Source organism: Cygnus olor, chromosome 18 (assembly GCF_009769625.2).
Source record: "Cygnus olor isolate bCygOlo1 chromosome 18, bCygOlo1.pri.v2, whole genome shotgun sequence".
Lineage (NCBI taxonomy): Eukaryota > Metazoa > Chordata > Aves > Anseriformes > Anatidae > Cygnus > Cygnus olor.
Genome location: NC_049186.1, coordinates 3748139 through 3761331, shown reverse-complemented (window position 1 = coordinate 3761331; position 13193 = coordinate 3748139). Strand labels below are relative to the sequence as shown.

The 13193-nt window shown below is 38.3% G+C and overlaps 1 protein-coding gene across 1 annotated transcript; it reads left to right on the top strand.

Annotated features, from left to right (window-relative positions):
* The first annotated feature begins 5896 nt into the window (after positions 1-5896).
* LOC121057143 (fructosamine 3 kinase related protein) lies at positions 5897-13193 on the top strand. Its single transcript, XM_040530911.1, has 6 exons — positions 5897-6330; positions 8512-8663; positions 9349-9440; positions 9941-10023; positions 10430-10552; positions 11305-13193. The coding sequence occupies exons 1-6, from the start codon at positions 6190-6192 to the stop codon at positions 11641-11643; spliced, it is 930 nt and encodes a 309-aa protein (XP_040386845.1). The 5' UTR covers positions 5897-6189; the 3' UTR covers positions 11644-13193.

The following is a 13193-nucleotide window of genomic DNA, read 5'->3' as shown; positions in this document are numbered from 1 at the left end:
CAGTAACGCATAGTAACCTCTAAGCCCAGATGTTGACAGGAAAATCTTATTTCTTACACCTTCCCATACTGCAGGTGTTCACCACTCAAGCTCTACGCTAAGCCTTCGTGACCGTCTTGTCGTTGGCTTGTAGCCTATCTGCCAAATATGATTTGAAAAATTAAAAAAAATAAAAGCAAAACAGCACCCCAAAAAGGCCTCAAGCCTGTTAGCCCTATATAATTCCCAAATATGAAGAGAAAATTTAGTATAGTCAAATCTGTACAAACACCCATTTGGACAAAGACAGAAAGAAACAAAAAATATTGCTGCGTGCACAAGGTGTCACGCCAGGTGGAAACTACAGCTACGTGAAATTTAGGGATTTCTTTTACTGGAACAACCGCCCCACACAGGGGCACACAAACTTTGCCCAAATCACATCTAACTCCAAGGAAGTATTGCATACACCATGCACAGTGGACCTAGTCTGCATTATCTACAGCCAAATATAAACCTTAATTGAAATATGTATGTATGCATCTTATATTTCTACTCAAAATAAAAACCAAGGCCTTGACTAAGAAAATCTGTTTGTATGGATACCATGCAATGTCAAGTTATTGATCTCTGGCAAAAAAAAAAAAAAAAAGTCATAATGTGCTTATTTCATGATTGTAAAGAAAGCTATCAACTCATAAATACCCCGGTATCGTTCCTTGCTGTTATTAATACAGTGCAACAAAAAGATGACAAACAAAGGTTCCTGCACAGTTCATCCGTGGACACGAAAGTATCACATTGCCCACATAAGACAGGCCATTTTTTCAGTAACATTGCTATGCATCCAATAGTTACGCATTGTTTATAATCCAGTCATTATTTTATGGAACCAAAGTCCTGTTGGAGGTGGGGACAATACATTTGCAACAATAAACTACAGTTTCACAGGCTCACGTGTTTTATTGTCAAAGGTCCACAAAAGGATGTGCACTCCTCTTCCAGATGCGTCATCTGTCTGAGCTTACACTTCATTTTAAATTTGAGACAGGCTAACTGCAATCATAGAAGTCGTTTGTTCTTTTCCTGTGGAAGCAACTTCTAGACAGATGGAGCACAGTCCTGGGCACCAGGAAAATAGTACTTGAATCCCAATTCTAACAAGAGATTTCCTTTAAAAACTCAGCCAACTTACTCAAAATTCTTTATTCCTTAGCTTTCCAGACCTATCAAAGCTATTTGCCACAGCTAATGCAAAGGAGTGTCATGGGATTTGAAACACACATTTCAGTGGAGTGCTTAGAGATGCCATTAGAAAAAGGATGAAGTACAAACTAATCACTGTATCTTGTTTTACTGAAATTGTGTTTGATTTTTCCCAAAGTTCACTATGGAAGAGAACAAATAAATAAATAAAAAAAAAGCATGTTCATAACAATAAGCTCATAACAATAAGTTTGTGGGTTTTTTTATTTTGTTTTTTAAATATGAAGTTTTCAATTGTTAAAAAATAAAGAAAATGCTTTTCAAGTGCTTGTTTTGATGCCATAAATACTAGAATTCTGAAATGTTTTGATTTTTCTGAGTATTTCCACTTATCTGACATCTATGTGTAATCATGAATAGAACACAGATCTGTGCCAAGCCCAGGTTTATTTTGAGGGCAGCTCGTGGCTGTACTTTATACAGGAACTAGGAAGCTAGAATACACCCACAAATCCTTAACCCATCATCTGACTGAAAAGAGAAGAAAATGCATTTTCTAACCCACTTTCAAGCACTAAGACAACCTGTTCAGGAGCAACTGAAAGTATTCTTTTTAAAAGAAGAAATAATGATACACATTACCACTCTTTTACTGCGCCACACACAAGTAGGCTAGGCTCAAGTCAGAACTGCAAATAATAACCTCTTGATCAGGGTTTATTAAAACATCCAAATATCCTCTCAAACATCCAATTGGCAGCTATACTTATTGAAAACAAACAAAACAATAAAAAAGCCAACACTTTTTTACCTTCACTTATTACTAAAATGTTTTTTTTTTTTAAAAAAAGAAAAGAACATTCTCAACTTTTTGTTGATGAGCGGAAATTTCTGAACAACTAAACACATTGGCAGTATGGCAGAGTCTGTATCAAAAACTGAGGAAGACAAAACCCAAAAACTAAACCCTGGAAAAAAAAATCTATTTTCTCTTTCTGCAGCAAGTAACAATTCTTCTGGCTTTGGTCTCACTTTCATTTAGATTCTACCCCAAATCAGACCCATGAAATAGATACAGAAACTGCTAAAAACTAATCCAGGAAGGCATTAATTCCATAAAGAAACAGACACAGAGACACTTACTCCAATGTCTCTGCATAATCAGAACAATGGCCAAATTCTGCTCTTAAGGTCTATTCCAGTCTGTTATTTTGGTAACAGAACTTCTCCGTTCATTTCCGTTTATCTGCTCATACAGCTGACCTGAGAAATTTTTAAAAAATATATTTCTCTCTCAGGGCAAATTACCTTTAGAGAGAAAGAAAACCAAGCAATAACAGCAAATGTCAATGACTGTCTTATAAATCATCTCTTTCTGTAATGGAAATTCCTACATCCTTCCTGATCCACCCTCTCAGCTTATCCATGGATGTGGGAGAGGAAAAAAGACAGAGTCAACAGCACATTTCTCTAATGTTCATAGAAATAGAGGCTTGGAGCCTGAAAAACTCTAATGCATATTTTCCACTTATATATATAAACCAACCAATAAAAGGCTGCACATACCAATTACCTTTTCTTTTCTTGTACATACTGTCAAGCAGTAAACAGAAATTAGCAGCTGCAGTGCTTTTCTATTCAGGATGTGTATATTAACTGATGAGTCACCAAATAATTTGCAGCCCAGCATGCCAGTTGTCTTCTCCTCCACAGAAAGAAACACTATTTTAAACAGAAAGTTAACCGCTGTGGATCTTGCAGGCAAGCCAACATGTACCAGAACGTGATAAATATTGTTGGTGAACCCCAAGAGGGCAGAGGAAAGGGGGTGGTTCCAACAGCATATAGCAAGTTTTTCAAAATACGCAAATAGTAATGAATGATACAGGGGAGAAAGAGTGGAGGCAGGGAAGAAAGGATTATTGCAAAGTCAACCCACACTGCCACGTGGCCTTTTGTGGTATACGCTGTCTTCGCTCAGCAGGCAAGACCTGCACTGCATGAATACCTACAGTATATGGCTAATGTGTTGTGACTTTTTTTTTATCCTCTGTGAGTACATTTGCAGCCTTTATAATCTATGGCTTAGTCATAAGTAATCTATGGCACAGAGACCAAAGATGGCACACAGCTGTCTTACGAAGATGCTGAAGACAGAACTCCCACTGAAAAGGATGTCTATGAAAGAACAGCTTCCAAATCCTGGTTCTCCAACACCTGCAGCAGCTGAGAGCCAGTGCCTCCTGCAAACAGATGCCCTGTAGTGCCTTCAGGAATACAATGTCTTGTGGGTCTTACTTTCTTCCAGAACAGTTAACCTCTAATTTGTAAAGCAAGCTGACAGTTGCTTCTTCCGATTATGTCCACCAAGTAATTAATGAGTGTGGCATTATTATTTTAGCCAAACTTCTGTTACATCCTATCTGATCAGATGCAATCAGAAAGAAGTATAACCCAATTAAATTCTATGGAATTAAGGGCAATTGCTCTCTACTCCTACAACATTCTTTATGCTGTTCTTTAGCATGGCATGAAGAAAATTCTTTACTGACAGTTTAGAAAATCTACTACAACTTAGTATTTGAAGACTGAACCACACATTTTCATTCGATTTGAACTCCATTAAGTCTACTCAAAATAAATTCTAATTGATTTATAAATGCTTTGTCAAATAAATAAATAAATAAATGAGACAACAGGAATTTTCCAAAAATTGCACACATGTTATTTAGTAAAAAAGGGTTTGAATCCTTCCAAATCTCATACTTCTTTAAAAACTACAGAAGGAAAAAGCAAGTCTTCTTGATGAACATTACTCCTTTATTCTCTCAATTAGACAGAATAATAAGAAAACTCACAGCATCATTTTCCATAGTATCCACCTAGACTCCAAATGGAGAATTAAGTCTCCCTCAGCATGACCTCAATCATTCTTCATCAATCGCTACAGTCATCTGAATATCACCTTTGCAATGCAGGCTTAAGGATAATTTTACAAAAAGTCAGGAGATAAACAGATTCCAGCACACAAAAACACATTCTGTTTGTGTTCCCATACTCTTGTGGTAGTAATTTATCCCTCGTTCTGAGTAAGCCACAGGTTCTTGGGCTTTAAACTATCACTGTCACAACCAGAAATTATAACGCCCTCTACAGCCAACACTGTTTAATGAAGTACAGCTCCACTGCACAAATAGGCAAGGTAATGTATACTATTCAACCAACCTTCTGCCAGCAAAACTTGGCAAGCTCTTGACATACCTGGAGTGGCTAAAAGCCCAAGCTGTGGCCATCATGTGTCAGTGCAGATTTTTTTAGACTGACAATGAACATGCACTTCTAAAAAGCACCAATTACATTACAAACTTGCCATGTGAGTAGTCTTGGTATATGCAATAAGTCTGACAAAACTGAGATGCCAAATTTCTTGTGCACAAAATGTGCAGTTAATTTGTTCTTAAAAGCATCTTCACACATCAAGTGCTTTCCAAGAAAGTAAATACATCTGGCACACAAACAATTATGGTACAGCTGATCTCATAAGACTAAGATACCTCACAAGTTTTGGATTTGGTACAAACACAACACATGAATGACATGTGCAGGCTCTATAGAAACATATAAGCAATAGCCAAAAAAAAAAGTAGATCCAGACATCACACAAATTCAAAATATCAGTTTCTCCACAAAATCCAGATTTAATAAATAAATAAATATATATATATATATATATATATAAGAACTCTTGAAAATGTAAGGTAGAAAAACTTCCGAAAATAAAGAACATCAGCCCTTTCAACGCTTGTCATTTTGCTGCTGCAAAGGGACTATTAGAGGGCTCTAAGTTGTAGCAGTCCTGCATTAAAACAAACAAACTGTCCAAAACAGAATCTAAATTAAAATTTGAAAATGCACATCAATTCCTCTAAATTATTCTGAACTGCTATTTGTCTCAGCTACAACATAGCAACAGATGCATATCCACAGGTATCTAAATTGCTCAGCACAGAAAAACACTTACAAACCCCAAACAAGACAAATCAGCGTAGGAGATGAATGGGGATGCTGTCAGGAATAACAAAAATTGACCTTGGTGATTGCAATAAACAAGAGCACAAACACTTAAGAAAATAGTAGAAAATCAAAATATACAGTCGTGTCCTAACAAGGACATGAATAAATGATCAGTAGGAACTCTTCCAACTTCTACACTAGGAAATTTGTATTTTAGATACAAAATTACTTGCTAAGTAGGCAACAAGTTCCAATGGGGAGAAGACTGACTGACTTCGGACTTACGCTGGCCAGCGTCCACTGTCAGTCACTGTTCTTATTATTGTTGAGTAACAGAATGAACTTGAGTGTGCACCTTTATAATGGCCAGAAAGCCCGCTGCACTGAACCTAAATATTTAAAATTATTACCTTTATTATGTATGTTGCCCTATCACAATGTGTTTTTCCGTGACAACTGCATCTTCTGTATGTGTAGCAGGAAGGAATCCACCACACTCAGGGAAGATGCATTCAAACAGAAGCAGGCTTACAAGCTCTCTACAGCACAAAACACTTTCCAGAAAAGGATTTCTGCTGCCAGTATCTTGCACCCTGCCCAAGCCCGCCGGGACTGTCCGCATCGGGCAGAGCAGGCAGCAAGGATGGCGAGGCGCCGCCTTCTTCTTCTTCTTCTTCTTCTTCTCCTCCTCCTCCTCCTCCTCGGCCACAGCCACATCACTCCCTCAGGCGAGGGAATTTTCAGAATTCTCTGAGGAGGAATTCCGCGCTTCTCCCTCCCACACTGGGGAAGAAGCAACTCCTTCTGTACTCCTCCCAACATTTACAACCGAACCCTCGCCTTCAGCCAGTCGCCTTAACCGGCGATGTGCATGCCAGAACGCTAACCAACCACCCCACTTCCCCGCCGCCGCCATTTTGTGGGCCCCGCCTCAGCTGCTCGGCGCAGGCTCGGCGCAGGCTCGGCTCCGCGCGGGGCCCGGCTGGCAGCATGGAGGCCGCACTGAAGCGGGAGCTAGGCACCACCGTGCTGCGGGCAACCGGGCACTCGGGCGGCGGCTGCATCAGCCAGGGCCAGAGCTACGAGACGGACAGCGGGCGGGTGTACGTGAAGAGCAACGCCAAGCCGGAGGTGGGGGCGTCAGGGGGGAACGCGTGTGGCGGGCACCCGGGTAGGGGCAGCGGGTTCTGTGAGGGTGGCTGCTCTGAGGAGGCGGGCGGCGGGCTGGGCTTCGCGCGTTCTTGGGGGAGGGAGGTTTGTCGGCTGGCCTCAGGTAATAAAATGTAGGCAGGCAGGTGGCCTGCTGCAGGGGTGAGAGGTCTGCTTCGTTCGCTGGCTTCTGCCCTGTGAGCCTGTGGCTGGTCAGCGCTGGGTGCCTGTAGTGCGTAGGACACGGGCAGGTTGGCGTTAATTGGGGCATTGCTAATCATAAAATGGCCTGGGTTGGAAGGGATCTCAGAGATCATCTGGTTCCAGCTCCCCTGCCATGGTGCAGGTGATGGTGCCATTGCTCCTGTGTACACTGGAAGTGTTAAGAGCAACCTACAGGAGGGATAAAGTTAGTGCCTGAGGGTATGCACAAAACCAATATTTTCTTGCAATATGAAAAAGCTTTTCTCAATAAATGATATCTTCCATGACTGTTCAAGAGTTTCTGCTTTGTCCTTTCAGTATTTGGTACCAGTTAACGTAGAAGGTAGCAACCTGTGTTTGATAGTGATAAGTATAGTACAACATACTTGTATGACGTGCTTATTGGAAAAGCAAAGATGGGGTGGAATTTACTTTAAAGGTACTCTGCACTTGTAGCTGTCAAGTGAACAATTTCTCTGGAATAATTGAAGTCAAAGCTTGTATTTACCTTTAATAGCAATAAGCCTTTTTGATGTATGCTACTATACGTACTTCGAATTTGTTTACACTGCCTGGTCATTATCAGGGGGCTGGATGGAAGATCAAAGGCACTGAGGTGATAACACGAGGAAATACTGAAAGGTTATTCTCTACATAAGACTGAAAATAGTTTGAATTGATAGCAGTGTAGCCATTCCACTTAGGCTTTTTATTAATGTGTGTTTAGATATTCAATCCAGCTATTTACAAGATAGGGCTGATGAAAAAAATCTGGAAAGATTTACTACTTAGTAATCATTTTCTATTGTTTCGTCTTAGTCAGTGGATTCTGAGTGCTGATTCAAGCAAACTTTGCCAAACTATTCCAGTGCTGTGCAGTGTATGCAGCAATGGATGCATATCAGCAGTTTCTTTAGAAAAAATAAAGTTCTTTAGAAAATGCTATTTTTTAAAATTCTATTAAAGTTACCAGCTGGCTTAAACTAATTATAGTGGTTTATATAGAGATACAGTATTTACTAATTTTCAAAGGTATTGCAAGTCTCAGTAATTCAGCAATTTTTCCCGTAGGCTTCAGAATTTTTATCCAAACCTATTGTAAACAGTCCTCTGACTGTATCTTGTGTATTAGTACTAGAGGGTAATAGTCTGTTTTATTCACTATATTTCACTGTTTTTTCTTTCAGCAAATACTGTAGATTTTCTGTATGCCCTCTTCTGTGACCTCTGTAACTGTTCTAAAGAAGCATTCATGTGACAAACACCACTGATGTCAGTGGAGCAACTCAAGAGAATAGATTTTACTTAATGTGAATAACAGTTTCAGAAAAGGGTCCTGAATTAAGAACGTGTTCAAAGCAAATGTTATTGGTAGTGACTTGGTTTCTAAGAGCTTCTGTGTGCTAGTGTGTTATGGGGTGTTTGGCTGCTATCATTGATTTTTATTTTATTTATTTTTTTTCTAATGAGGCAAAATAAATAGGTCAGGGAAAGCTGTAAATTGTAACTGTAAATTGTTTTGAAGATCATCCATCTTACTAAGCAGTTTGTGCTAGGAAAGCCATGAAAAATACAAACACCAGCACTACCCTTCTAGACTCTCAATGATATCTGTGGCACATATGTTTCTAGTTATTTGCTTCATAATCAGTTAATGATATATTGCTTACATTTTGTGTATACAAATTACACTCCAACAGATGAAGTTGTTTTGGTGTTCATAGAGAATGCTATAAACTAAATCGCTTTAATGGAATCAGTTTATGAAGTGAAACTTCTGTAATTCTAAAATGGGTGTCAGGTCTGGTGGCATGGATTTATCTCTATCTTATACATGCGGTAATCCGTTTTCCCCTAGTTTTTTATTTAATGTTTATAGCCTTGTTTGGTTTTATGAAAGTCTTGTTTATCTGTGACTGGTATTAATAGAGATTAATACTTTCCTTTGATATTTGGCAGGCTAGAAGAATGTTTGAGGGAGAAATGGCAAGTTTAGAAGCCATCTTGAAAACGCAGACAATAAAAGTGCCTAAACCCATCAAAGTTATAGAACTGCCTGGGGTCAGTACTCTGTTTGTGATGGAACATTTGGAAATGAGAGGCTTAAACAGGTAAAACACAGTATTTTCATTGCTCTCTTTCAGAAATTTTTACTGTTATACCAATTAAATCATTTGTTTTCAGAGGGGAATTTTTTGTTTGAGACAGGAAAAATACCATAATTTCATTAACATGGGAGGCAACTGGCTCTACAAGTTGCTTGTAGTTACTGTAAGACTTTTCCGAACTGTGTAGATGATAAGCTTTTATTTAAAAATAGATAAATGAGGGCCATCTTACTCTTCTGCCTTCTACGCATGTTAGAGAAGACAGAGTGACTGACTGAGGTGTAAAGAAGAGGGTGATGATTCTTTTGCTCCATCTCCCAAAGAAGGTTTAACAAGAAAAATGCATAACGTGCATGCTTTTCTTTACAGATATCTTACTTAAATTAATACAGAAGTGATACCACACAGAAATTAGAATTGATGAATTCTTGTTATTAAACTTAGGATTTCTCTCACTTCCATTTTAGTGGTGTTATCAGAAACAACCACAGAAGTATATTTTGTTCAATGTTAATACGTAATCTTTTTTGGAAGAAGAGGTGTGTATGGCCAGAATATTTTGAAAACATACTTTGGTGGAGATGCAAAACTTTCAGTTGCTTGATAAAACTTCCCAAGTAATTCCGTGAATGTTAAGAACAGGATTAATTCACGTGTCTCTGTTGCTAAAAATGCTTTTGTTTCTTAGACATTCATCAAAGCTTGGAACACAGCTGGCTGATCTCCACCTTCATAACCAGCAACTTGGAGAGAAGCTGAAGAAAGAAGAGAGCACAGTTGGTATGGTACACAGCTCTTTGCAAATTTAACCTAGTTAATAATAATCTACAAAACAGTTAAATTAGCTCCTGTTACTTCAGGATATGTTTGTCTTCTTCCACTAATGATGTCATGAAAATAGATTTGGAAGAAACTCTCAGGCTGGGTGGGGAGTGGGGTCATCTTTTTTGCTTTTGTTTGTTCTCTTTTGGACCTATGTAAGCAAAACGTTTATTCAGTTTAGGATCCTAAACCACAGTTTCTGCTAGGACATGGTATCAGAGGAGATAATGCTAACTCAGAATATAATTTCAAAGATTATAATGTAGTTACTTTATATTTAAGCTTTAACGTTAAAAAAACAATAGCAAAAGGCATTGTGACCAAGTATATTAAGGCATGATTTTTTATATTCTCAGTAGAAAAAATATGGTACCCTTGCATAGTTTTTAAGGTCCATTTGTATTTTAGATACTTAGAATCTTGTCATTGGTATTGGATTTTTGTCTTTGGTTTGAAAGGTAAAGGTCAAGGGCAAATGGAAGTCCAGTTTGTGGATCAATTTGGCTTTCATACAGTTACCTGCTGTGGCTATCTTCCACAGGTAGGTTGTACTTCATGAGACTGACAGTCAAACTTTAAGTTTATCTTATTTTGCCTTGAGTCACACACAAAGGGCCAAAAATGCTATAATGGAAATGCATTTATATCTATGGCAACATAAAAAGAAGAAACATTTTTCAGCCCGCAAAGGAAAGTTGTGCCTTGGATGGCACATAGAGGTGCATCAGATATGCTTACCTTTTGAATTTTTTGTCTTTTATTGCTCCGTGAAAACTATTTTTCCCATAACTTAATGTTCTAAGGTACTATTCTATTAAAATAGTAGCATTTAGTGTTCTGGATGCAACCAGCATAAAAACTGTATAATCCTCCAAAGTTTTATTTGATAAAAGAAAATCCGTCTTTTCCATGGTATGGAACCAACATCTGCAATCCTGTCCCTTCAGGTGAATGACTGGCAGACTGACTGGGTGACTTTCTTTGCCAAGCAAAGAATCCAGCCCCAGATGGACATGATTGAAAAGAATTCAGGAGACAGGGAAGCAAGAGAACTTTGGGCACAACTTCAGGTAGAAGATCTCTCTGTTCTCAAAATAGCGATAGCTAAGTATCAATCCTTTAGATTTTCTTTTCATAAAACAAAGCTCCTGTTTGTTGTTACGCCTCAGGTTCTGTTGGCAAGAGATTCCAATTTTTAGGGATTATAAAATTATTCTAAGTTATACTGTCTTTGTCAAGTCACCCTAAATTCCAAAGTGAATGTGTGCCAGACAGCGCTTTGCCTTACTGTTTGGGAAATACTAGATCAAGTTCACATTCTCATTCCCTGGAACATGTTCAATGTGAGAAATGTATGTAGGGAATGCTGTTCTGCACATCCTCTCTTTGTTTAATGTTTGCATCTGCTGAAGTGACAGCAGTATTGTGTATGTGTGTGCTAGTTCGTAGAAATTTCTTCAAGGTTGATAAGAAATTTCTGAGCCTTCTAATGATGAAGTGGGTTTTATTTTTCATTATTTATAAAGCTGATCAATATTACAGCACTAAATGGAGTTTTACATTTTGAATTTTTTTAATGCTAGAAAAACATTTGGATGAAATGTCTTCAGTTGCTGGCTTTTATGTAAAAAGAGAAATCCTCTTGATTTTATCAGCATTTCTTTTGACCAGGCCCTGTGCTGTTTGAATTGAAGTTTTTTGTTAACTGACTTAGTAGAACTTTGAATTCATGCTCTGCAACCTTTGCATGCATGTGAATAAAACCCTATGATCATTCACTTTAAATTTATCATTGATATGTCTTGCTTTTTTTCCCCTGCAGTTGAAGATACCCAGTTTGTTCTGTGATGTAGAAATTGTTCCTGCTCTCCTGCATGGAGATCTCTGGGGAGGAAATGTAGCAGAGGATGATTCTGGTCCAATTATCTTCGACCCAGCTTCTTTCTATGGCCATTCAGAGTATGAGCTTGCAATAGCAGGGATGTTTGGTGGCTTCACTAGCTCTTTTTACTCTGCTTATCACAGTAAAATTCCCAAAGCTCCAGGGTTTGAGAAGCGTCTAAAGCTTTATCAGCTTTTTCACTACATGAACCATTGGAACCATTTTGGTACAGGGTACAGAGGGTCTTCTCTAAACATTATGAGAAATCTGGTCAAGTGACTTTCTGCTCAAGCAGGATACTTCCTGTGTTGCTTGGCAAACCACATACTTGGTGTTGCAGCTACAGGAATGGTAATGTTAAAATAGCTGCTAGACCCTTGACCTTGTTTGCACAACTAAAGACCCAGAATCAGTGAGTCCTGCTGAATACCAGGTATAGCATATTCATTCCTTTTTAGCATAGTTGGAGAGGGAACTATCTAAGGAAGGAGCTTACTCTGTTGCATAAAAGATCCATCAGTGTCAAGAAGGCATTGTATGCTTGAGACTAGACAAGTTAATAGAATCAAGCACCAAAGCATAAATGATTTGGAATAGGTTCTGTTAGGGACCAGTTGTTCTTCAGAGCAGAGAAATGCTGGAGTTTGCATTTGCACCCTAGTGGAAAATGTTAGAGAAGCCATTGTGAAATGGAAGATTGCTCTTCTCAGTTACTGAGCAGATGGCTAAAAGAGTTGTTCATTGCTTTTTGCTGTTCCTCGTCTCTTCCATGATTGATTGCTCAGATTCGATAAGCTCTTCATTTCCGGTTATGTGCATGGGAACAATGAAGTATTTTGAAAGTCAACAAGACAACTGTATAATTGGAACTGTAAAAAGTGATTTGGACTTGCTAATCATTTTGTTAATGTGATTCTGTTGGATGGAGACTGCTTCCTATTCTGTTGCAAAGCAGTGTGAAATTGCTTAGAAATTTTTCTGGCATATACATTTTGGTGTCTCATGGCATTCTTTCAGGCTCTTCTGTGCTTTCTGCTCAGCTAGTTCCCACTCTAGAACAATTTTGTTTTTACCTGAACTACCTCTGTTTTCTTTTCTGGATTATGCTTTTGTCCCGTAGCATGCATTCTTAAAGCAGATCTTTTCAGGTAAGACACTTCTTTTATACACCATGTGAAGATGTCCTCTCTCACTAATAAAAAGATGCACTTTTTGATTGCTGTAGTTGCCGACAGGACAATGCCATCTGATCATGGTATGGTCTTCATATAAATTTTCTGTAATTTAGACTACAGATGCCATAAGCTAACTTACTTTATTGCATTCCCCACTAAGTGCACTTTCTAGGTCTTAGGATAAGAGACATGAAACCAAAAGGAGTTAAAATGTAACTCACAGAACAGCAGCTCTCCACCACTATCAGAAATTCTGTAACAATAGCTTTGCAGACAATAGCTATTTGTTGTACTTGCAAGATAATACTAAAATTATAACTGCTGTTTTTGATATAGGCTGGTAATGATATTGCAGTGCAAGCATGCCAGCTAGGTGAGAGAAATGCATGATGCCTAACATGAATTTTGAGTGTTTGGGAATGACTTAATTAAAAATGATTTTTACAGGATATACTGGCAGATTACCAAGGGTTTTCTAGTTGCTGTTGTTTGCAAGAATATGAAGCAATTTTAGAGAAGACAATCACTTGATACAACTTTTCCTTAGTTCTATCCTTCTCACTGGCTGTTTAACTTTTGCTATGAAAAGTTTTGAAGCTCTGCTCAGTAGAATCACTTTTATCTTGTGGCTTAAATAAAAAGTTTCTCCATTGA